General features: G+C 54.5%; 1 protein-coding gene across 5 annotated transcripts in view; it reads left to right on the top strand.

The window, feature by feature from the left end:
- Positions 1–21413, top strand: part of ZFPM1 (zinc finger protein, FOG family member 1) — a 228761-nt gene extending 207348 nt beyond the window's left edge. For 3 of the 5 annotated variants that reach the window (XM_081335881.1, XM_081335878.1, XM_081335880.1), the window contains exons 4-10: positions 6542–6675; positions 12849–12954; positions 14788–14997; positions 15200–15424; positions 15861–15956; positions 16625–16780; positions 17204–21413. In XM_081335881.1, coding sequence (XP_081192007.1) covers positions 6542–6675; positions 12849–12954; positions 14788–14997; positions 15200–15424; positions 15861–15956; positions 16625–16780; positions 17204–19488 — 3212 coding nt within the window. In that variant the 3' untranslated portion in view covers positions 19489–21413. The remainder of the gene's footprint in view (positions 1–6541; positions 6676–12848; positions 12955–14787; positions 14998–15199; positions 15425–15860; positions 15957–16624; positions 16781–17203) is intronic. The other 2 variants (XM_081335879.1, XM_081335882.1) reach the window with 2 other exon arrangements.
- The last annotated feature ends 371 nt before the right edge of the window (positions 21414–21784 follow it).

The following is a 21784-nucleotide window of genomic DNA, read 5'->3' as shown; positions in this document are numbered from 1 at the left end:
CGTCTCTGAAAGTTGCCGAGGTTGACAAATGCTGCCGTAAGAGCATCAGCGTGCAGACACATTTATGACAATTTCTTTCATGAGTAGGGCTGGGAAGAAGACTCACACTGGACTAGCCTTTGAGAGGCTTTCTTGCTTTATAGCCCCCACCCCAAAATTGCACGTGTTGTAATTTGGAGACGCGCCTGCCGGCCCCCAGCTTTTTCCATTCTCCAAAACAGAACCCCGTCTGGCTGTCTTTGCACTGCAGATGTAGCACCCCTCAGACAGGCAATTCTGCCTCCGGCCCAGTGTGCAGAGCTGCCCCTTGCAAGCTGGACGTTGGAAACGTGAATGTTTTTTCCTGACCTGGAGCCCCAGATCTGACTTAAAAGTTGTAGCCTTAAATCATCTTGATCCTGCATTAAAAAACAAACAAACAACCACCCAGGGCTGGGCTCCAGCCTTGGCAAGGGCACCCTGATGCCGCTTTCTGTCCCCTGGGATCGACCCTTGGCCTAAAATTCCTGCTTTTGAGCTGGTGCCGATGCACGCTGGGGGCGGAGAGACGGGCCTCGGTTGCTACACGGGCTTGGTAAGAGCTGCTCCATTAATGGGGTCAGGGTTTGCAGCGATAAAGATTTGCTGTTGTTAACTGTGTCAAAAAATCAATAAATCCCCAGCGATGCTCGGTTGCGATAGCAGGAGAGAAATCCCCAATAGCAACTGCTGCACGGGCTCGGGCGCATGTTGGCTGGGGAGGGGGGAGATGACGTTTTTGCCGAAAACAACCCTTTCCCAGAAGCAGAGGGAGGGCAGCCGAGGGTCTGGGGTACGCCACTCCGCAGCCCTCTTTCCAGCCCTCTCGACCAGTTGCTCTCTGCCAGCCGAGATGCCTTTTTGAAGCGGAGAGGAGAGCATGGCGAAGCGGGTACCCACGGAAGGCAGTCTGGACCATCGGCTGCCCAGTTGCCCAGGTGAGGGACAAACTCTGCCCGCGGAGAGGAAGCGGGAACTGGGGGGGGGAGCACGAAACGGACCGTACTTTGCCCCGCTGGGCCACCTTGCCGCTTAAGCCTGCAAGGGTGCGAATGTGCTTCCTTCCAGGCTGGCACCGTGTGTGGCTGCGGGGCCATCTTGATCGGCTGGAGTTGACTCTTTTTGTCCGTGGGCCACCTGGCAGTCGGGAGGTGGAGAACTTTCCTTCACCTTTGGCACTTCTCCGTTCACGATTAACTGGGGTCAGAAAAGACACTTGGGATGTTGGAGTGTAGCTGCCTTTCAGGAATGAGGTGCAGTTCATGGCTGGTTGTGGGTCTGTTCGGCATCTTCTGCCTGGTGGGCCACTGGCTGAGCTCCTCCCCCGGAGAAGCTGCCCAGGGCGAGGAGAAGAAGAATTGGAAGGGTCTCTTTATCCCCTCCCCTTTCCCTTCTCTAGTTTTCCAAGCGGATTTGGGGGTTCGGGAGGGGGGGAGACTTCAGTTATTCCAAGTATCGCCCCTGATTATTTGGGCAAAGCTGGGATAATCCCTTGAGCCCCTTGAAGAGATTTTCCTTTTGTGAAGGGAGGTGAAGAGTGAAGGCAACGGTGGTTGCCGGCAGCTTTAAAACTCTCCCAATCACCCCCTCCATCTTATCAGGCGATTGTGCGTCATTTTGCTAGTTGAGTTGTCAGGATTGTGTGAGGGTGTATGTGTGCTTTAATGTTCCAGCTGCGCCGGGTTGGCCGTTTCCCTGAAGGAAGGCCAGCTTCTAAAAATTCAATCTTAGGAGGCCAGGTTGGGTTTTGCCCTTCATTCACACCCAGCAGGACAAGCCATCTTCCAAGGCTCAGTCCTGACCAGCCTCCCTCTTACTGACTGTTCCCCAGCACTGGGTTCAAATGACCCTATTCGTGGAAGCTCCCCTGAGCTCTTCTGGTTTTGTTCTGAGGTTTCCCTTTGTCTTTTCTGGTACTAGCCTGAAGTTGAGTTCTCCCCATTGAACTGGTCAGTAGGCAGAAGCATCACTACTTCTCGTCGTTCAAATTACGGGCATTTGCTTAAAGCTAAGTTGGCTTCTAGAGAGGGGGGCTGCTTCAGTTCAGACAGACAGAGCGGTGTGTCAACTGAAGAGAATCTTTGTAGCTCAGAATTGAATTGTGGGGATCTTGGTGCTCTCTAAGCTTGATTGCTTCCTTGCAGACGTTTCATTACCCAACTAGGGAACATCATCAGTGCGCTGATGAAATGTTTATAAGAAAATAACCAAGCTCGGAGAGTACCAAGAACTCCACAGAGTGTTAATGGCGGTGGGAAGACCCATCGCCAGATGATGGCTAGTCTTCATAAGCTTCTGAGTTCTTCTCTAGGAACACAATAAGATTATAACGGTCTTTTAAAGTCATGTCATGGACTGTAATGAACTTGGATGAGGTTGAGTGGATGCAATTGTCCTATGCAGGACTGGGGGCGTGGGGGAAGGGGTGCCATGAGATTTGAGAGTGGAGATAGTTTCTGTGGATGCTGGCTTTGGTTGCTAATTATCTCTGCTTGCATAAAGCTTACAGGGAGCCACCTAAGAGAAGTTGGTCTTCTTTGTTTGGGGGGGGGGCACTGAAATTTAAAGACAGGATGAGATGGTAAAGGAAGAAGGGCCAAAGGTTCTTTAGTAGGCATGAGAGGACCTGATTTTCTGTTTGACTCCAATCAAATGATAAAGTTTGGCAGGTACACTTGCCAAACCTTTCCTCGTATGCTTTCTGGCTGGATAAAGTTGGCATGGCATCCAGTTCCCAAAATTGGTTCACAGCTGATCCTTTTTGGATTAACAACAGCTAAACCAATGGGTTGGGCAACCTGGGCCCTCCTGCAGGCTGCTGATGTTCCTGGCGTCCCTCTCCTTTGGCCAGGTGGGCTGGAACTGCTGGCAGTTGTAGTTCAGGGCCACGGGGGGGTGGGGGGGTAGGGGGTGGCTGGTTTCCCAGCTCAGAGGTGGCAGTAGGTGAGATCACACGGAGAGGCCACAGAAGGAGCCAAGTCTCCTCCTATGAAATGCCTGGGGTCAGTTGATGAGCAGCAGTTGGAAATGGGCAAAAGGGCAGACTTCACATGGATGTTTACTATTCTGGCCTTCAGGTTCTGCCTTTCTCCTAGGACAGTGTTTCTCAAGCTTAGCAACTTGTAGAAATGTGGACTTCAACTCCCAGAATTCCCCAGCCAGCTATGGAAGAGTTGAAGGCCACACATCTTCCAAGTTCTAGGTTGAGGAACACTGCTCCGAGGGATTGTGCCATTCCACAGGATGGAGAAGTACCTCCTGTCCTTTTCATCTTCCCAATTCTTGAGGTGGCCGAGAACCCCCCCTATCTGCTCCCAGGCTATTGTTCATGCTGTAGACCATCCCCCTGTTCCCCCCCCAATAGAGTTTCATTGTCTAGATGATACAAATTAGTCACATCTGCAGCGGATGGAGCTAGATCGGGCCACTGAAGAGTTGTGGGGAAGCCAGAATCTCTAAGTATGTTCATCTAGATGGTGGATGCAGACAGAATAAAAGAGTTGGAAGGTCCCAACCCCCTGTTCAAACGGGACCCTAAACCATTCGGGACAAGTGGGTTGTCCAATCTCTTCTTAAAAACCTCCAGTGATGGAGCTCCCACAACTTCTGAAAGATAGCTTGCAAGCAACCCAACCTCGGTCACGATACAGTACTTCTGAACTGCTGGCTAGCCTGGGTTGGGTTGGGCCCACATCCTCCCCCTGCCTCGCTGAGCTCTCTGGGCTCCAAATGCACCCCCTTTCCAGCGAAGGTCCTTCTAGGGAGGCCCCCAAGGGACACCAGCCTCCTCAAGCAGCATCTCCTGGCCATCTTTCCTCTTCCCCTCCATTCCGCTTGTAACTTCATTATCGCCAGCACGCAGACCGATACCAGCCCAATTTGGTTAATGATCCCGGAGATAGGAATTATTCTGATAACTTTGGGCCAGCTGGCTTTCAGGAACCAATCGGAGGGTTGCTTGGCCAGGAAGCTGATGGGGAGATAAGATAAGGGCAGAATTGTATTAACCTGCCGGGTGGTGAAACTGAGCGCCAGCGCCACCGATCCCGAGATTAGGGGCAGCCAGACGCAGGCGCACACCCGCCAGCCGGAGGGGGAGAAATGGACTTTGTTCCTTGCGATAATCGACAACATTGTTTTGGCCATTAGGCCCGGCCAGACTATTAATTGATGTGTCCTGATCGTGGCCAGTTGATCTGGGAGGCAGCGCCTGGGGGAAAGCTCAGATGGGGAGCCTGCCTGCTCTTTGGAATTGGGGTCCAGTCCAGGGAGGGTCTGCAGAGATGGCCTTGGGCTAGAGGCCCTAGGATAGCAGCCAGGAATATCCAGGCCTTGCTTTCAGGCTGAGGGTCTTCTCTGCCAGCCATGTTGGTGCCCACTGACATACATGTCAGCCCATCATTAGGAAACCAGCACTCCCCATTGTGCCCCTTCCTTCCTTCCTTCCTTCCTTCCTTCCTTCCTTCCTTCCTTCCTTCCTTCCTTCCTTCCTTCCTTCCTTCCTTCCTTCCTTCCTTCTCCTTCCTTCTTTTCTCCCTCCCTCTCCTGTCTTTTATCCATCCGTCCATCCAACCTTCCTCCTTTGCACACTAGCAGAGATGGGGGGGGAAGGACCCCTCCCCTGGGCTAGCCCTATTTTTGTCCCCTTCTCTCTGGAATGGTCGCCTTCTTTATCAGCGGCCGAGTGTTTTCTCTGGTGAGGATTGATACACAGAAGATGCTCTGCTCTGACATGGAAAGTGTCAGCCAGAGGCTCTTATCGTCCAGCCGTGGTCTCCTGACCCAAAGGAAGCTGATTAGCCAACAAGAAGCCGAGGGAGGGAAGGAGGGAGGGGTTGGGCTGCTGGGTATTCCAGTAGCCGCCGGAAGTTGGGGCTCCCAGGTAAAGTGGGAAGTGTCTCCTGGGGACCTGCCCGTGCCAGAGATGGAGATCCCTGGGCACTGTTGCAAAGGCCCTGTTGAATGTCCTCTTTCAAATAGGGACACAGGTGGCCTCCATTTTTCCATAGAGTTGGGGGGGTGACAAGGATCTTTGCTTTACAGGCTTTGGCTAGCTTGGTGCACCTCTTGAGCCCACAACCGTCCTTCTCAAGCTTGGCCACTTTAAGGCAGCTGGACTTCAACTCCCATAGTTCTCCAGCCAGTATGGTCCTGAGGAGACTGGCACACCCTGGCCAAGATGGTCATGAAAGTTGGCGGTGCCCGTGAGGTGGGCAGAGAGGGCTAGCTGTGGGCCCCCTCCCTTCTGATAAACCCTGGCAGTGGGGACTTCTCCCTCCTTTCTTTTCTCCCCCCTTTGATGTGGGGAGAGGAGAAACCTGATCTCAAGGATTTGTCTCCTAGGCAGGTCAACGTGGCCCTCCGCCATGCCTCCCTCCACCTCCTTCCCCTGCAGAGGGTTTAGAGAAAAGAGGGGGGTGGAAGAATGCTCGCCCCTTCCTCCTCTCCCAGATGTGGAATGAGGAGGGGGAGGTCTTGCTTTAGCCTGCCTTGAAGTATTGTTTAACTGCCATCTTATCAGCAGGCAGCACGATGGAGGTGCAGCTAAAACATTTTTAGGCCAGTCTTCCCAGCCAATTTACATGTTATCTCCCCCCATTAAACCAAGAGGCTTATCGAACCATCAAGGCTATTACAGCTCCAGGCTGCCTCAGCCAAGGGTCCTAATGAAGCCTTGGAGAGGCTCCCTTTTCCAGGGAGAGATGCCAAAACCCCTCTCTGGCAGGGATGTCCAACCTTGGCCACTTTAAGACCTGCGGACGTCAAGTCCCAGGCATGGCTGGCTGGGGAATTCTGGGAGTTGAAGTCCACAGGTCTTAAAGTCGCCACGGTTGCACACTCCTGCTCGATGGCGTAATCGGAGAGGATCCTGTAGAATGGGGCCCAAAGCGGGTGGGTGATCCCATCGAGAGTGTGGTCCCCAGGCAGAGCAGCGAGCGTCCTGGGGCTCTTCGGTTGGGTTGAGAGAGCAGCCTGCCAATTTCTAGGCAGAAGCCTGGGATGGGTGAGCTTGGGGTGGGCGCCAGGCCAAGTCAAGTGGGCAGATCCAAGATGCTAGAATCTTCCGTGACCCCTGAAGATCACCGGCACAGTGGTGGAGCCTGGTACACAGGTCATCTGGGAAGGGTCCCTTTTTTGCCCCTGCCATTTTTTTCCTTTCCTTTCTCCTCCTCCTCCTCCTCCTCTAGGGAAGGCTGAGTGATGGCTCTTACGGCCCACCTGATTTTTCCATGCATTTCTGAACTGGTGACCATTCCCACCTCAAATCTCCCAGTTTAAATGTTTGGCCTTGGCAGAGAAAACCCTTCAGCCTGTCTGTTCCAGCAAGGTGTTGTTGAAATGCTCCCACCGTCTGACTTTTGCCAAGTTGAACTGCCTACCGAGCCTGGTGCGCCTCGGTGCCATGGCCCGGCGTCCCTCAGCGGAGCAGCTCAACTCACCCCCTGGAGGGATCATCCAGGGTGCCGTGCAGGCTCTTGGTTGAGCCTTCGGACTTCCCCAACCTGCCTTTCTTCTGTTTCAGACGAGCTGGAGCTTCTGACCTCCCAGGCGGAAAGCAAGGTGTGTGCCAAACACAGCGTCCCCGGTGGGGTGTTTTGGGGCCCGTTCCCGGGAAATATCCACAGCGAGCCGCCTTCTCCAGGACTGACCGAGCCGGTAAGTTTCCCCCAGATAGGACAGTTAACTTAGTGGAGAGGGAACAATCCGTCCTGGACCCTTCCCTTGAGGAACAGTCAGGTAGGATTGCAAACGCCTCAGGAATGGAGGGGGACCCAAATACACAGGGTGCGGGGGAGTTGTAGTACCAACATATTTGGGTGCGAGGAGGTGCATCCGCTATCCTGGATGGCTGTTAAAAAGGAATTGGCCAGGGAGGGTGCATTCCCTCTCCCCTCCCCCAGTCTGGCTAGATCCCTGTCTCTGGCGGGACCAGCAGGAGTCCAGTAGCGGCAGAGAAAGGGACATCTGTGGGGGAATCATTTCTCTCTTGGAGTCTTTCTCCAATAAAAATATTGCAAGATCGCCCAGCGCTAATGCCTCCAAGGGTGTCCCTCCAAAACGTCCCCCCACCTGGCATGATTTACAAGCTAAGGCCAAGAGCGCTGAAGTGCCCAAATCCGGAAAGGGAACCACAAGGCGAGGGGGGGCCCTCCGCCTGGGTGCTGGAGGGAAGCAGGAGGCTCCACTCTGGGCTGGGGGCCTGCTTGTCTCTTGGAGGCAACCGGGATGCCTGCAATGCATCCTCTTTCTCTCTCCAGCACCATCCCGGGAATCTTGGCCTGGGCAGGGTGAGGGCTTGGGAGCCGGTCCAACTTCTCCCTGTCCTTTTGCGAAGAGGAGGAGGAGGAGGAGGAGGAAGAGTATCAGGACCCAGTGTCTGGGCCTCCCCACTTTCTCCCCCTCTCTGTCTCCCTCTGCTCCCCATTTATCTTTTTTTGTGCTGAATTAAATCCTTGATTAACCCTTATCTTGCCAGTTTGGCAGCTATCTCTTCTGTGGCGCCGTCTGTCCAGACAACCGGTACAGGATGATTGATTCCTTAAAGATAGGCTGCAGCTTTCTTCTGATACTTCATTTATTGTCTAAATATTTTTGCTCCTGTTTCAGCAGCTTCCTTGACGATCCCCAGTCCTCTCGTTCACCTCGTTTCCGCTCTCCTTTCCTTGGTGTTGTCAGGGGGGAGGGAAGACCCTCCTGCCCCTCAGCCTTTCTCCATTTTTGGCTCTCTGGAAGCTCAACTTCCATCAGTCCTGGCCAGGAGGGCTTTCCCAGTTCTCTCCCCGGAATATTCCGGGAATGGAATGGCTCAGAATGAACATGGGTCCTTGGGGAGTGGGTGGCAAAACTACTGGCCCCTCCTTGGATGCCTGGTGGGTATCAGCTCTTAAGGAGCATCTCTCAAACTGGATGGGGCCAGTATGGCAGTGCAGGAACCAACTTGTGTCCCCATCCAGAACTTTGGCAAAAGAGATCCATGTCATCGAAGCAGAAGATGAGTGGTTGGTGGGCCTTTGTTCGTGGGAGGTAGATCTGCAGTGAGGTCCACCATTGATTCCAGTTGAATGAGGGTCTTGTAGAGAAGGAAGGTTGTCCAAAGAAGGAGGCTGGGAGAGGTTGTAAGATGGTGGAGCAGAGTTCTTGAATAGACTGGCATACAGAGACGAATAAGCACGGCAAAACTGAGCAGAGCAAAACATGTAGCGTCTGGGTACCAAAAGCAGACGCTGAAGATTTTGGGGTAAGATGGAGGAGGAAGTGTGGCATGTGACCTAGGGGTCAGAGCTGGAACAACTGGGCTGGTAAGCAGACCAGATTCCCCAAAATACAGTGCAAAATTGGACGGTGCTTCCTCTGGAGAAGAAAATATTCCTGAGTGATACGATTCTGATCATCAAACAGTCGCAAGGCTGCCATTCAGAGGAACAGAAGAGACGTCTAGTCAGCGTGAACTGAGAAGAATCAGGTTTGAGCTGAACGTTAGGAAAAACGTCCTAGCAAGCGAGTTACTCAGCTGCAAACCGAGGCGCCGCAGGAAGTGGTGGGCTTGCCTGCCCTCGAGATATTGAAGCAGAAGATAAAAACACACACTGAGAGCAGGATTCTGATTTGGAGGTCCTGGCTTTCAAATACTTGATGATCTAAAGCAATATTTCTAAGCCTTAGCAATTTTAAGAAGCACGGACTTCAGTTTCCAGAGTTCCCCAGCTAGCTGAAGAAGGCCTTGCCTCTCAAAGTTTCTGAGGTTGAGAGACCCTGATCTAGAGGGATGCTTCAGAGTCATTCTCTGAAAGTCCTCTTCCCTGCGCCCCAAATACCTCCGGCTGTCCAGTACGCTGGACTCGGGTGGTGGTTCCACGAACATCTGGTTGGCCATTTGGGGGGTTCAGAACGCTGCATCAGATCATAGATCCCAAAGCTGCTCCTGGACGGGAGCAAATGTACTCCGTACTGAAAACCCACCACCTCTTGAGGGAATCTCCTCCTGCTTCTGGCGTGATTCAGCCGTGCTCTGCAGGACAAAAATGGCTGGGCTTCTTCCTCCCTGCCTCCTTCCTGCCGGGAGAGCAAATCAGGGTGAAGCTTAACGGCTAACAGGGTGGCAGGTTCTGCTCCTCTACCTTGTTTAGCGAGGGGTCCGGGTAAAGTGTCCCGGGCGGATGTTACTCAGATAGAGTTTCCGATGGTGATCAGAGCCACTGGAGATTCGAGACACTGACCTCTTTGTTAGAGGGGAAACAAGGAGAGCTCTCAGCATCACGGTGCTGCCCCAGACCCACTTCCTGCAGAGGCTCTGGAGTGGAAAATGGCCGGAAGAGAAGCCACAGCTGGGTTGTCAGTGTGTGTCTCTCGTAGACTTTGGGGCGTGCAGCAGGATTGCAGGCCAAAATGGGATACTGCTTGGAGCTGGACCGGCCACGGGATGGGCCTGAAAGACATGTGGCAGGCGGGTCTTGTCTTAAGCGAGGGCAGGGGAGGAACTCTCTTGCAAAATTGGAGGATCTGGAGGGGCTGCGGCCCTCTGAACTGGGCCAGGTTTGGCCCAGGGGTCTTCGGGTTTTGGTGCCCTTGTGGTACATGTGTCCCTTTTGTGGGTGCACAAACTGAGAGTCCTGCTCCAAGCGGTTTCCAAGCTGAAATCTAACCTAAAGGAAGCCCAGAGGAATTATATCGCCTGCTGAAATGTGTGCTTTCCTCGACTTTGTGATCCCCTTCGTGTCTCCAAGTGTGGGATGCAAAAAATAGTGGCAAGAAAAATACTAAGAAAGGCCCAGTAGAGTGGTTCTCCAACCTTGGCAACTTTGCAACCTGTAGACTTCAACTTCCAGAATTCCCATAGCTGACTGAGGAATTCTGGGAGTTGAAGTCCACAAGTCAAAAAGTTGCCAAGGTAGGAGAGCCCTCCCGTAGAGGACACCCTGCAGTGCAGGGGATGGATGCGCAGGCTGTGGCAGATGTGGGCAGCGACAGGCACGCAGGCACCAAACGGTTGCTGTGCTGAGTCCCCAACACCCTCCCACCTGCACCAGGTGTGGAAACTTAGTTTGGGGCTAATTTGGAGGCTTTTATTTTTCAGACTAGACATTGAAGAAGAAGAGAACCGCTTAGTTGTGGCAAGGGCTGCATGGGTTATTGTTGGGGAGGGGCTTTCCAGTTGCGGAGGTGGGCAAGGCGACATCCCAAGTTGGATCAGGCTTGGCTGGCATCTGTCCCACACTCAAAGGGCTAACTATGGCACTGAGGGGGCCGGGCACAGATGCCAGGCTGGGGGCAGGGGGAGAACCCAAGTGCTGAATCAGCCCATCTCCCAGTTGTGCCCCACCGCCCCGTGCCACCCACGTGGCAGCGCTGCCCCTTCCTTCCTTCTGCATTGGGCTGGCTCCCGTTTTCTGGCATGTGCAATCGCACCCACAGACGTCGTAGGACAACTGTTATTTTTGTATCATCAGCAAAAGTGTGTGTCTTCTCTGTGTGTGGGGTGGTGGTGGTGGTGGTGGTGGTTGGGTGTGTGTGTGTGTGTGTGCAAGAAAAAGAATAAGGAGCTTGCACGTGTATTATCAAGCCTTGAGCACTCTACTCCTTGGAACGATAAGCCTTAAACCGACCAAGACTGTCAGTCTGAGTGGAGGGTTTAGAAATATTGGGATGGATAATTAGATTTCATATCGTTACTGCTGCAGCCATTGAAGGATCAGGCAGATTAATTTTTCCCCCTCGCCCTCCCTCTCATTAATATTCATTAGCGGGCCAGGGAGGCAGAGAGGAGCGAAGTGGGGCAGACGGCAAGGGGGGGAACAGCCCAGGACCTTCCTCCTCCTCCTCCTCCTCTTCGCCTCTCAAAGGGGGCACATGCCGCTATGCCACGCACTCTCTTTTCCTCCAAAGTCCTGCTTGGCCTCATGTGCTGGAACGTTTTTTTTCATCAGCCGCTATTTGGAGGAAGTGCAAATTCGAGCCTCCATATTCAGCAGCAGTTCACCTCTCCCCTGACCGCCAAGGAGGAAAGAGGCGGTTTCTTTGGCCCTTTTCTAGAAGAGTCCATCTCTATTGCATTCTCTAGTTGGGATCATAATTAGCCGCGCTCATTCAAATAGGGCCTTGAAACAGAGGGGCAGACCCCTTCAGACCTCCCTGGAGGGGTGAATGTTGGCTACTGCCTGGGTGGAGTGTTTGGGGGGGGGGAATCTCCTCAGCCCACAGAGGTGAGGGGGAAGCAAAACGAAATCTGCCTCTTGGGTCTGGGCCCCAGAGTGCCTAGGGTGGGTCCGTAAGCTGCAAACCACATTAATACCCAGGGAGGAAACGGCTGGTTTTCGCTGGAATTTGACAAAGGGGTACTTTTTGTTTTGATAGGGCAGGTCGCTGGAACAAGATGCACCTAGTTATTTGTAGTGGGGGATGAAAAACTGCAGGATTCCCAGGGGCTGGGTCCCGTGAGGGGGTCCATTGGATAGGGGAGTCTCTTGCGGTAAGTAGGGGGCTCATCCATGACCCCCTCTGACTCTTTCTCTGTCTCGAAAGCAGCATCAGAAGGACCCAGGATGGATGTGGGGGTCTTCCAGCTGTTTGGTCTCTGCTTTTGATTCCCATCTACCTCTTAGGTTGGGGTCATAAGCTCATCCTCCAGTTCTCTGCACCCCCAAAAAACAGCCTGTGGGTGCCCCTCGCTAGGCAGGACTTTCCAATTGTCTCTTGTGCCGCAAACCGGACCGGGGGTGAGGGGAGATAGGTGGGAATTCAATGAGAGAAAATTCAGAAGCAATGCTTAGACCCCCTTGTTCTCCAGAAGCTTTCCAGTCCTTCTCTGAGGGTCCTGGGGGCTCAAGCAAGGTGGCTTCGGGGTCCATACCTGTCCATCCTTCCCATCACTGCTGAACATCTGTGGCTGCATCAGCGGCACCCGGGGCTCCGTGCCTGGTTGGAGAGCCACAGCGTTTCCTTTTGTCTTGCAAAAGTGGGGTCCAGCTTGACTGAGTGCCCCCCACTCCAGCAGTCCGGGCTCTCCTCCTCCTCCTCCTCCCCCCACCTCTAATCTCTCTTCCTCCCTGCACACCACCGAGGTTAGGGGTGAAGTGGCTGCTTCCTCCCCGAGCGGCACGGCTTGGCCCGCGGGTGACGAAGAAGAGGAAATAACAAGCTTGTTGTGTTCGTGCTGGGGCCGCAGTGGCCGCCGGGTCACTTTCCACAAGGGAGGGGTCTGTCCTCGGGCGGAGGCCCCCTCACTCCTCGGGGCTGCCCTGGCCCTGCTGGGCAGCCGTCCGGAAGGGAAGCGAGCTCTGGGCTTCACTCCGTGGCCACGTGGATCACGCCACCGGGCTGCTGGAGCGAGGAAGGAAGCCACCCACTGACCTGGGCAGAGGCAGAGACACGTGTCCACATACCCCAGACACCCCACCCCACCCGCAGCATTGATTGCTTGAGTCAATTTGTATCTCTGCCTGTGCGGGTGGGGTGGGATGGCGTGCCAGGCAGCTCCATTATCACCCACTGATCCAAGGCTGTCGCCGTTCTGGCTCCCTGAGGTGGTGCCGGTGGAGCCAGGCCAGCTCTCGAAAGGGGGGCACCAGCTGAGAAGATGAACCCAGGCGGAGCTCCCACCCCTCATTGCAGCGCATTTGTGGGGGAAATTGGAGCATCTCCTGGAGTGTCTACAGCGGTTGCCTTCCCAACCGGGCTGGTTCCAAATGTCCGGGCCAAACTTCGAGACTTGCCAGCTCAACTTGATCCTCCAATGGTGGCAGGTTTTTTGTTGTTGTTTGCTGGAGTTCAGAGTGGAACCTGTTTTGAGAGAGTGACTGGCGCGTTCAAACCCACTTCTCTTCTCTTCTCAGCTGAACCCGCCTGTGACGCTGATTCTGCAGGATGACACCTGCTGGCTGGCCAAGCTTTCCTTGGTTCCTGGCGAAGGGGACGCCAATTCGGTGATCTACAAGAAAGGTCAGTGCTTCAGCAGTGAGCCCTGCCTGATTTGGGGAGGGGGGGGAAGAGAAAGGGGTTCATTCCAGTACAGGTAAGGATGCTAAAAAGACCCCCCTCCAAGGAGAAGTGCCTATTTCCTTGTTTTCAGGAGCGGATTCTCCCCAACCTCATGCCGGCACACACCTGGTGTCTGCATTTACTAAAATCATGCTGTTAACTGTACAGGTAGTCCTTGTCTTACAACTACGATTGGGATGAGAAGTTCCCTTATTAAACAAGGTAGTCGTTAAGTGAGTCACAGACAGTTTTATGACCTTCAGGGTCACTTCAACCCTTGCAAATTGGTGCCGATTGCCGAGCACCCAAATTTTGATCGCGTGACTGTGGGGATGCTACAATGGTCATAAACCCAGGAACCCAGTGGTCACTTTTTCAGTGCTGTGGTAACGTTGAATGGCCGCTAAAGGAATGGCTGTAAGTACTTAGTCCATGAGTATATTTCAAGCAGCAAAGAGGGGCTGGCAGGGAGGAAGTATCCTTCTACTCGGAGGCAAAATATGGAGGAAACAGCAGAACCAGGGAAGCAAATGAGTTGGAGGGCACAGATGTAGCAAATGAGCACCCACAGGCACGAGGGTTTAGGGCAGGGGTCTTCAAACTCGCCCCTTTTATGGCTTGTGGACTTCAACTCCCAGATTCCTCAGCCAGCGTCCACGAGCCATAAAAGGGCCAAGTTTGAAGACCCCTGGTTTAGGGATTAAATTGTAGCTCTGTTGGGAAGACGCAGATTTGAAGAAGGTGGCGGGGTCTACAGTGCTAGATGTTTTCAGGGGTAGCATTCCAGGCAGAGCCCATGGAAGGGATATGGGCAAGGGGCTTTGGACAGGTCAGGCGTGCTAAGCAATCAGGGAGAGAGCCATAAAGAACATTGTGCCATTTTTGTGTGAATGTGTGGTCCAACACTGCCACCTCGTTTTGGTTGTGTGCATTGCACGGAACAGTCAGTGCAAAGTTTCAGAGAGATCAAACAGGCATTTTGAAACCACTGCTAAAAAAGGACAGGGATGCTTCGGCCTCTCCTTTAAGGCTCTTGACTCAATTAGTCATTCTTTAATTTGAATCCGCAGAGACACCGAGCTTCTCAGTGACTAAGCAACTTCATCTTATGTTTTGGATGTATGATATTTAATCATTTTCTTTGAGAGTTCCTCAGGGTAATACCAGAATGTTTAATAATTGCACACCATCCCAAGAAGCCACTTTTTGCATTTAATGAATAATGACCTCTCCAATGCTCCTACACAATGTGTGTGTGTGTATGAGTGAGTGTGTTTGTGTGAGAGAGAGAGAGAGAAAGAGAGAGGTAGATATAAATACAGTATAAAAATGTGCACATAATATTTTAGATATACGTTTTATTCCCCTCTTTATCTCTTCTGTTGGACAATCCAATGAGCAGCTAGTGCTCAATATATTTTTCAGGTCATTCTGCCGTTCATCAGAGTTGTTGCAGAATTCAACTCAGAATTCAATTCAAATTCCACTGCATAACATTTATTCCACAGCTTCTCTTTCTCCACGCACCGGAAAGTAGACCACCTGGAGTCTTGGCCTTGGGATAGCCCTGTGAGACAAGCCAGCTGCTGCAGCTCTCATTTTACAAGTGGAGGAGCCCAGGGAGGGTGATTTTTCTCAAGGCTGCTTGGGAGACTTTAGGTCCCAACGAAAGGACACCATCTCTGGACAAAACTGGCCATTTCGCAGAGCAACAGAACTGAGGCTGGATGACACTGCATCTGAAAACTTGTGGCTCCCATAATTGTGTTATTTGATCTCCTTCTCGATTTCCAGATGACTCCATTTGGTGTAAAACCACCAAGCCTCTTTCCGAAGGAGACGCGCTGAAGGCGTTTGTCATGGCCGAGCCGGTGGGGATCCCCAACCACGCTGGGAAGACCGAGAGTGGGGAGTCCGCTCCCCCTATCGCTCTGCCTTCCGACATCCAGCTGCTCCCTCAGCAAGCGGGGATGGCGGCCATCTTAGCCACGGCAGTTGTCAACAGTAAGTGATCGGTTAAGGCCTTCTTGCAGCCATCCCTGCTCAGAGGCCTGGATGCCAACTCCTGGGAATTCTGGGAGTTGAAGTCCACGCCTCTGGCATCTGCTCTTCTGCTGGATTAGATTGTCCGAATCCCCACCCTTCGTGGTTCTCCGGCTTCAAAGGAGACTCTCCTCCCCTCCTCTGATTCTCTTCTGCCTTCCAGAGGACGTCTTTCCCTGCAAGGACTGCGGCATCTGGTACCGGAGCGAGCGGAACCTGCAGGCTCATCTGATGTACTACTGCGCCAGCCGCCAGAACGCCACCTCGCCCGCCCTGGACGAAAAGCCCAAGGACGCCTACCCCAACGAGCGCATCTGCCCCTTTCCCCAGTGCCAGAAGAGCTGCCCCAGTGCCAGCTCCTTGGAGATCCACATGCGCAGCCATAGCGGTGAGAGCTGCACCACGCTGGGGAGGAGCCAGGTTGGCTGGGAAGGGGCAGAAGGGCCCCAGGGGCTGAGGTTCAGGAAGAAGGGCCCCAATTCAGGCAGAGAGGCACCCGGCTTTCAATGCTCTCAACCTGCACACGTTCGAAGTATGGGACTGATAGGAGGTTAGCTACTGTTGTGGGGTTATTGTCTAATTTAAAGTCTAATCGCTGGCAGTGAGGAAGGGAATTTCACCTCAGCCGTGGGCATCTCCTGCAGCCCTGCCAAAGTCCAACTGATTTCTTTAAGATGCAGCACCCATCTTAAGAGGTGTCCTGACCTGTCCGTCACGTTGCAGAGCTGTGCAGGAAACCGTGCACCAGCCCTGCGGTTTGGGGGCAGGAAGACACCACCGTTTTTGCCCCAAGTCCTGCAATTCACATCTGGCTTCTTTTTCAGGAGAGAGGCCGTTTGTCTGCCTCATCTGCCTGTCTGCCTTTACAACAAAAGCAAACTGTGAGCGACACCTCAAAGTACACACAGATACCCTGAACGGTAAGTTGGACTCAGGGCTGGAAGTACGGCATGGAATGAATCCTTCTCAGAGACCCATTCGCTGTGTGCTTGTTACTCCTCCTGGTTCACTCACTCTTGTGCAAGGTCAAAGCAAGGCTCCATTGCTGGCGGTGGCAGCTTCTGTTCGGCCCTGGGTCCTTCTCCCAAGAGTTCCTTCTCATGGTGGTGGATTTGCAGAAAGTCTGGGCTTCTGTAATTAGCAGAAGATGTTGGCAGTGGAAAGCTGTGAAAAACAGGGTGGTAGGAGGGAGAAAATGTTGGCCACTGCTAGATGCCCCTTGGAGATGCCATAGCTCAGTGGCTGGGCCTTTGCTTGCCTTGCGGGGGGTCCTGGATTCAGCATCTGTAGATAGAAGAATTTGGCTTGAAACTCTGGAAAGCCGTGTCTACTCTATAAGTTCATTTGCTGCTACTTCTAAGTCAGCTTTGTCCATATAAGCTGCCTCATCCTACCCACTGTACACTTGCTCTCTGCCAGCGTCAGTAACCCCCAGTGTAAGTGGAGTCACGTCTGTTGGTGGATCACCAGCTTTGCCTGCAGATATCCCCAACTTCGCTGCCTCTGCCCACCATCGACAGGTTTGTGGAGAGGAGAGGTAGTTTTATGCTGTACAGACCAAAATTCAGGCAGTTTCCTGTGCTTACAGGTGTCTGCCACAGCTGTGGCTTCATCTCCACTACTCGGGACATCCTCTACAGCCACCTGGTTACCAATCACATGATCTGCCAGCCTGGCTCGAAAGGAGAGGTCTACTCCCCAGGCCCCACCATCCCTGCTTCCACCACTAAACCAATGGCCCTGGGTAAGTGAGGGAGGTCCAGAGATGTCCTGTTCTGGTTAGAAGGTCCAACTAGGGCTGACAGAGTTCTGAGGAACTGGTTTCACAAAGTTGCATTTTTTAAAAAATTAATAATAGGTAGGTAGTGAAGCCGCTAGTGTATTCTAGCAAGTGTCCGTAAGTGGATTGGTATTGGCAACAATTGATCAGGTTGCCTGCTTAAGTTAATGTTGGGATCAGACGAGAGATGGCTTCCTCTGGATTCATCCTGATGGATAGGATCTTGGAGAGCAAGAAGATCACGGAGTTCCCAGAAGATGCTGAGCCAGATAATTTTTGCTTGATTTGCACAAGGCTGGTCAAATGATTTATGCAGTCAGTAAAGGAGCCCGGTCGCCATGGCATTCCCGTGAAGGCTCACCCTTCTGTTTGTCTTCCCGTCTGCAGGCTTGAGTTCTCCGGGCTCGTCCTCCGCATTCAAGTGCAGCTTCTGTGGCTACGTGGCCAATTGCTTGACCAGCCTCCAGCAGCACGTGGCTCTGCATAGCGCCGCGGCGACAGCTCTGCCCAACTCAGAGCCCAAAGCTGCTCAGCAGAGCCTGCCAGAGGCCCCCGCCAAATCCCCTTTACAAGAAGCCAGGGGGTCCCCTGCAGAGGAAGCGGGGACCGGGTCCCCTTCCCGAGGAAAGAGTCCCAACTGGGTGGAGAGGGCGCCACCCGTGCAAATCAAGGAAGAGCCTTTGGAGGAGGGGGAAAACCCGCCAGGAGCCCCCCAAGAAGAGGCAGCTCCGGAACCGGAGGCCGAGCTGGATGCATCCTCCAGGGTGCCCTCGCCCCACAGCCTGCCCTCTGTGAAGGTGAAGTCAGAGATCACCAGCCCCACGCCAGGGTCGAGCCCGGTGCCCAGCGAGCTTGGCGCCAGCACCTCCGGAGGCACCGTCTTTCTGCCCCAGTACATGTTTGGCCACGAAGCCACTGTGATGCCCCAGGCGTCGGAGATCTTGGCCAAGATGTCCGAGCTGGTTCACAGCCGCCTAAAGCAAGGCCATGGTGGGGTGCCACCTGCCCTCTTTCCGGGCACCCCGGTGCCCAAGGGCGCAACCTGCTTTGAGTGTGAGATCACATTCAACAACATCAACAACTATTATGTCCACAAGCGTCTTTATTGCTCCAGCCGCCGCCTGGCCGAGGACAGCCCCACTGCCCTGCGCAAGGCCAAGATGTCTCCCGCCACTGCAGCCAAAGGCCCAAGCACTGCTGGGGCACGCCTGTCGCCCGGAGAGAGCAGCGCAGCCCAGGAGGGGGAAGCGGAGGGAAATGCCACCCCTCCCGCCCTAGAGATCAAGCAAGAAGTCAAAATGGAGGAGGGCGGAGCCAAAGCCAGCCCCTCCCCTGAGACGGATGGAACTGGGCGCATCAGCGAGGGGAGCCCAAGCCCAGGCGCCAGCTCCGTGGAGGAACCGGAGGATGACCCCTGCCGGACCGTCTGCGAAGCCTGCAACATCCGCTTCAGCCGCCACGAGACCTACATGGTGCACAAGCGCTACTACTGCGCCTCCCGCCACGACCCCCCCCTGCGCCGGACCAGTGCGGCCGGCAAGCTGCCCTTCCTCCCGCAACCAATCCGCACACGCAAACGCCGCAAGCTGTACGAAATCCACAATGCCAGCAGCCAGTTGGGGGCTGCCCCGGAAGTGCCCCGCCCTGAGGTGTCCCCTGTGGTCCCTGCTCTCATTTCGGTGGTCAAGGCCACCCCGTCTCCCAGCTCGAGCCCAGACGCCGAGGGCCCCATCGACCTCAGCAAGAAGCCCCGCCTGCACAGCGGGAGCCGGGTGGTCCCAGCCTCCCTCCTCCCCCTGGCGGACTACCACGAGTGCACAGCCTGCCGGATCAGCTTCCACAGCCTCGACAGCTACCTGGCCCATAAGAAGTACTACTGCCCAGCCACGCCCTTGCAGCCCAGCACCATGGAGCAGCTGCAGAAGATCAAGGGGGCCACCCCAGCACTTCTGAAGCCCCAAGAAAGCCCAGAGGGTCGGGCTGAGGAACCCGAAGGGGTAGCAATCAAGGTGGAGAAGGGGGTGCCCTCCTTGAGCCCCGTGGCTGCACCAGCCAGCTTCTCTGCTGGAGAGCCACTCCAGCAGCAGCAGCAACGCTACCTGGAGGGCAAAGCCCAGCACCTCGCAGGTGCCAAGGTGCCCCTGGCCGTGTACCCTTACTGCCCCATCAATGGCACCGTGAAGGGAGACTTGGTAGAGCACTTCCGAAATACTCACGGACTGTTTGTGACCAAAACAGCAGCAGGGCCCACGTTGATAGAGGCCACCCGGACGCTGGCCGATGGCAGCCCGCTTCCCTCACTGCCAGCCACCTCCCCGCCACAGCCAGCCCCCAGACTGCCCAAAGACAGCTTCAATGGCAAAGAGGCGCCCGTCCCTCCCCTGTCCAATGGGAGCCCTCGACCCACGCCTTCTCCACAGCCCCTCCTGCCCCTTTCCCCCTCTGTCCCCTTGCCCCTCTCCCCCCTGCCTGAGGGTCTCCCCAGTGCCCCCCCTCCTGGGTATACGGACAAAGGTGCGCAGACCCCTTCCGGCAAAGGGCTGCCCACCCCCGTGGCTAACGGCAGCCACCGGTATTGCCGCCTTTGCAACATCAAGTTCAGCAGCCTGTCCACCTTCATTGCCCACAAGAAGTATTACTGCTCATCACATGCGGCCGAGCACATCAAGTAGCGCACCAGCCCTGTCTGTCCCTTGTGCCCGAGCAGCGTTGGCCTTCTTGGGAGTGCAGGCCTCTTGCCAGTCGAGGCAGCCTAGGGTACTGCCACCCAACATGCTCTCTGCCCTTTGGTCTGGAGCCAGGGAAGGTTTGGGTTTGCATGAAGAGCAGCTGTGGGGGAGGCCGAGAAGGGGAGAGAGGAAAACTTGAGGGTGCTGCAGGGATCCTGCCTAGACTGAAGCCCAGAGCCCCGGTATGCGTCCCCAGGGACTACTTTCTTCAGCCCGGCACACCTGGGTGCCCCTTCTCCCTGTTCTCACGGCCGCATCGTTCAGGGTTGGCTGAGGTAGGATCTGAACAGCAGAGATGAGCTGCAGGTAAGGAGCAGCAAGACCTGAATGCCACTTGGAGGACCCATTCCCTCCAAAGCTCAAGACGGCTGATTTGCAGGAAAGAGTCAGAGGAGCCCGTTGCTCCATCTTCTTTTTTTAATTTTCTTTGTCCCTCCCACCCACCCCCTTTATCCCCATAGTGGTGATTTTGCTGCCAAGCAGCTGCTACCGCAGGGACCCAAGAGGAATTTCGGACAGCCCTTTCTGGTTGCAGAATCTGAGTCTCGGATCAAGCCCTTGCATGTTTCCCCTTGCTGTGGGCCACGACTTCATTGGGGCAGCAGATCTTTCTCGGCATGCCTGGCGCCCCCATCTCCCTGTCCTCCCCCCCCCCGATGTCAGGGCCCAAGATCAGAGGGTGAAGCCAAGGGCCCCCAATGGCTTAGAGATGAAGTCCCGAGCACAAGGGGGCTCTCAGAATTGGGGGTTCCGATGCTGAAGATGAGGGACAGCCATCAAGATTCAGCTGTAGAATCACTGGGCATTTCGTACGGGTGTCCAGAATGTCTTCGATTTCAATTCTTTTGTGAAGCACCAGCTGAAAACAAAACTGAAATCATTTAATGGTGGACAATCCTCTTGTTCTGGGAGACGGGAGCCATCTTTTTCTGTCCCCCACCCCCCACATTCCTTTTCGGCTCCTGGCATCCCCTCTTCGGTTGACCCTGGGCCCCGTGCCACTTGCCCAGGCCCTTCCCTTCTGGCATGAAACGGAGGGAGCTACAAACCCCTGTCTTTCTGGGAAGGAAGTCCCCGTTGGCCCCCAGAACAAAAGGAGAAGAGGAGACCTTTCGTAGTTGGGAGCAGATTTACACCTTGTGCATGCTCAGAGACCTTGACTCTTGGCAGGCCTACCCATTTTAGAAAAAGGTATGGAGCTAAATCATTTTTGAGCGCAAGGACTGCTGTCCTGTTTTTCTAAAGCAAGACCCCCTCCCACTTTTCAGGGAGGCGAAAGGTCGTGCATTCCTCTCCCCCACCCCACCCCCCATGGAAGCTTGCAAGGGGCAAAGGCTTTGCAGAGGAAATGGGATGAGATAGATCCCAGCAGTGAACGATGCCCCAGCTTGCCTTCCACTTCTCTGGATAGATTTCGTGGGGCACTCTAAGGCGTGGGGCGGCTGCTGTAGCCTCCTAGCCCATCAGAAACCCCCTTGGGAGTCCGTGCCCAGCCCCTTTCCCAAGCGTTTGATACTGGCGCTTGCTGTTGCCCCAAGAGTGCCATCCTGAAGGTCCTTCATTTTGGGGCGTCCTGCCAGCGGTGGCCGGCAGCTTTTCCTCCGAGGGCTGGGGACCCTCCCTGCCGAGGAAGGCCGGCAGGCAAACTTGCCTGATCTAGGGGCCCCTCGGCAAAATTGGGCAAATTGGAAGCGGCTGCCTGCCTTCCTTCCCTTTCCCCGTTGTCGTCCGGTGGATTGTGTAGAATTAATGTGGACTGTAAATGAAATGCAGACAAGACAGCACTGAAGGGCAGAGGGGGGAAACCTCCCCCCTGCTTGGGAACTATGTGTATAAGCCTGTACATAAATAAATGTTCATTAAATCTGTGTCTCGGACTCGAGTTTTGCATGGACACAAGGTGGGGGTGGTGGATTAAATTTAGGGCTCTTGGTCAGTGGATTCGAATCCCAAAGCTGGAGGAAGAGGTCCAGCCAGGTTGGGCAGATCTTCTACCGAGGCGTGACGATGACCACGTAATCCATTCAGCTGAGTCCGACTCTTGGCAGTTCTATGGACCTGGTCTCTCCACGTCTCTCGATCTTGCTCTGCTGCTTTGAGTGGTTCTCTGCTCTGGCTGGCGTCAGCTTTAATGGTGTCCAGCCAACGTGTTCTTTGAGGGCCGCCTTTTACCACTAATTCTTCCAAGCGTAATTGCTTTCGCCAGTGAATTTCCCCCCCCCCCCCCCCCGGTGTGACA

The sequence above is a fragment of the Vipera berus genome (genome assembly GCF_964194415.1).
Source record: "Vipera berus genome assembly, chromosome: 10".
NCBI classification, from domain to species: domain Eukaryota; kingdom Metazoa; phylum Chordata; class Lepidosauria; order Squamata; family Viperidae; genus Vipera; species Vipera berus.
This window is presented reverse-complemented; position numbering and strand designations above follow the sequence as displayed.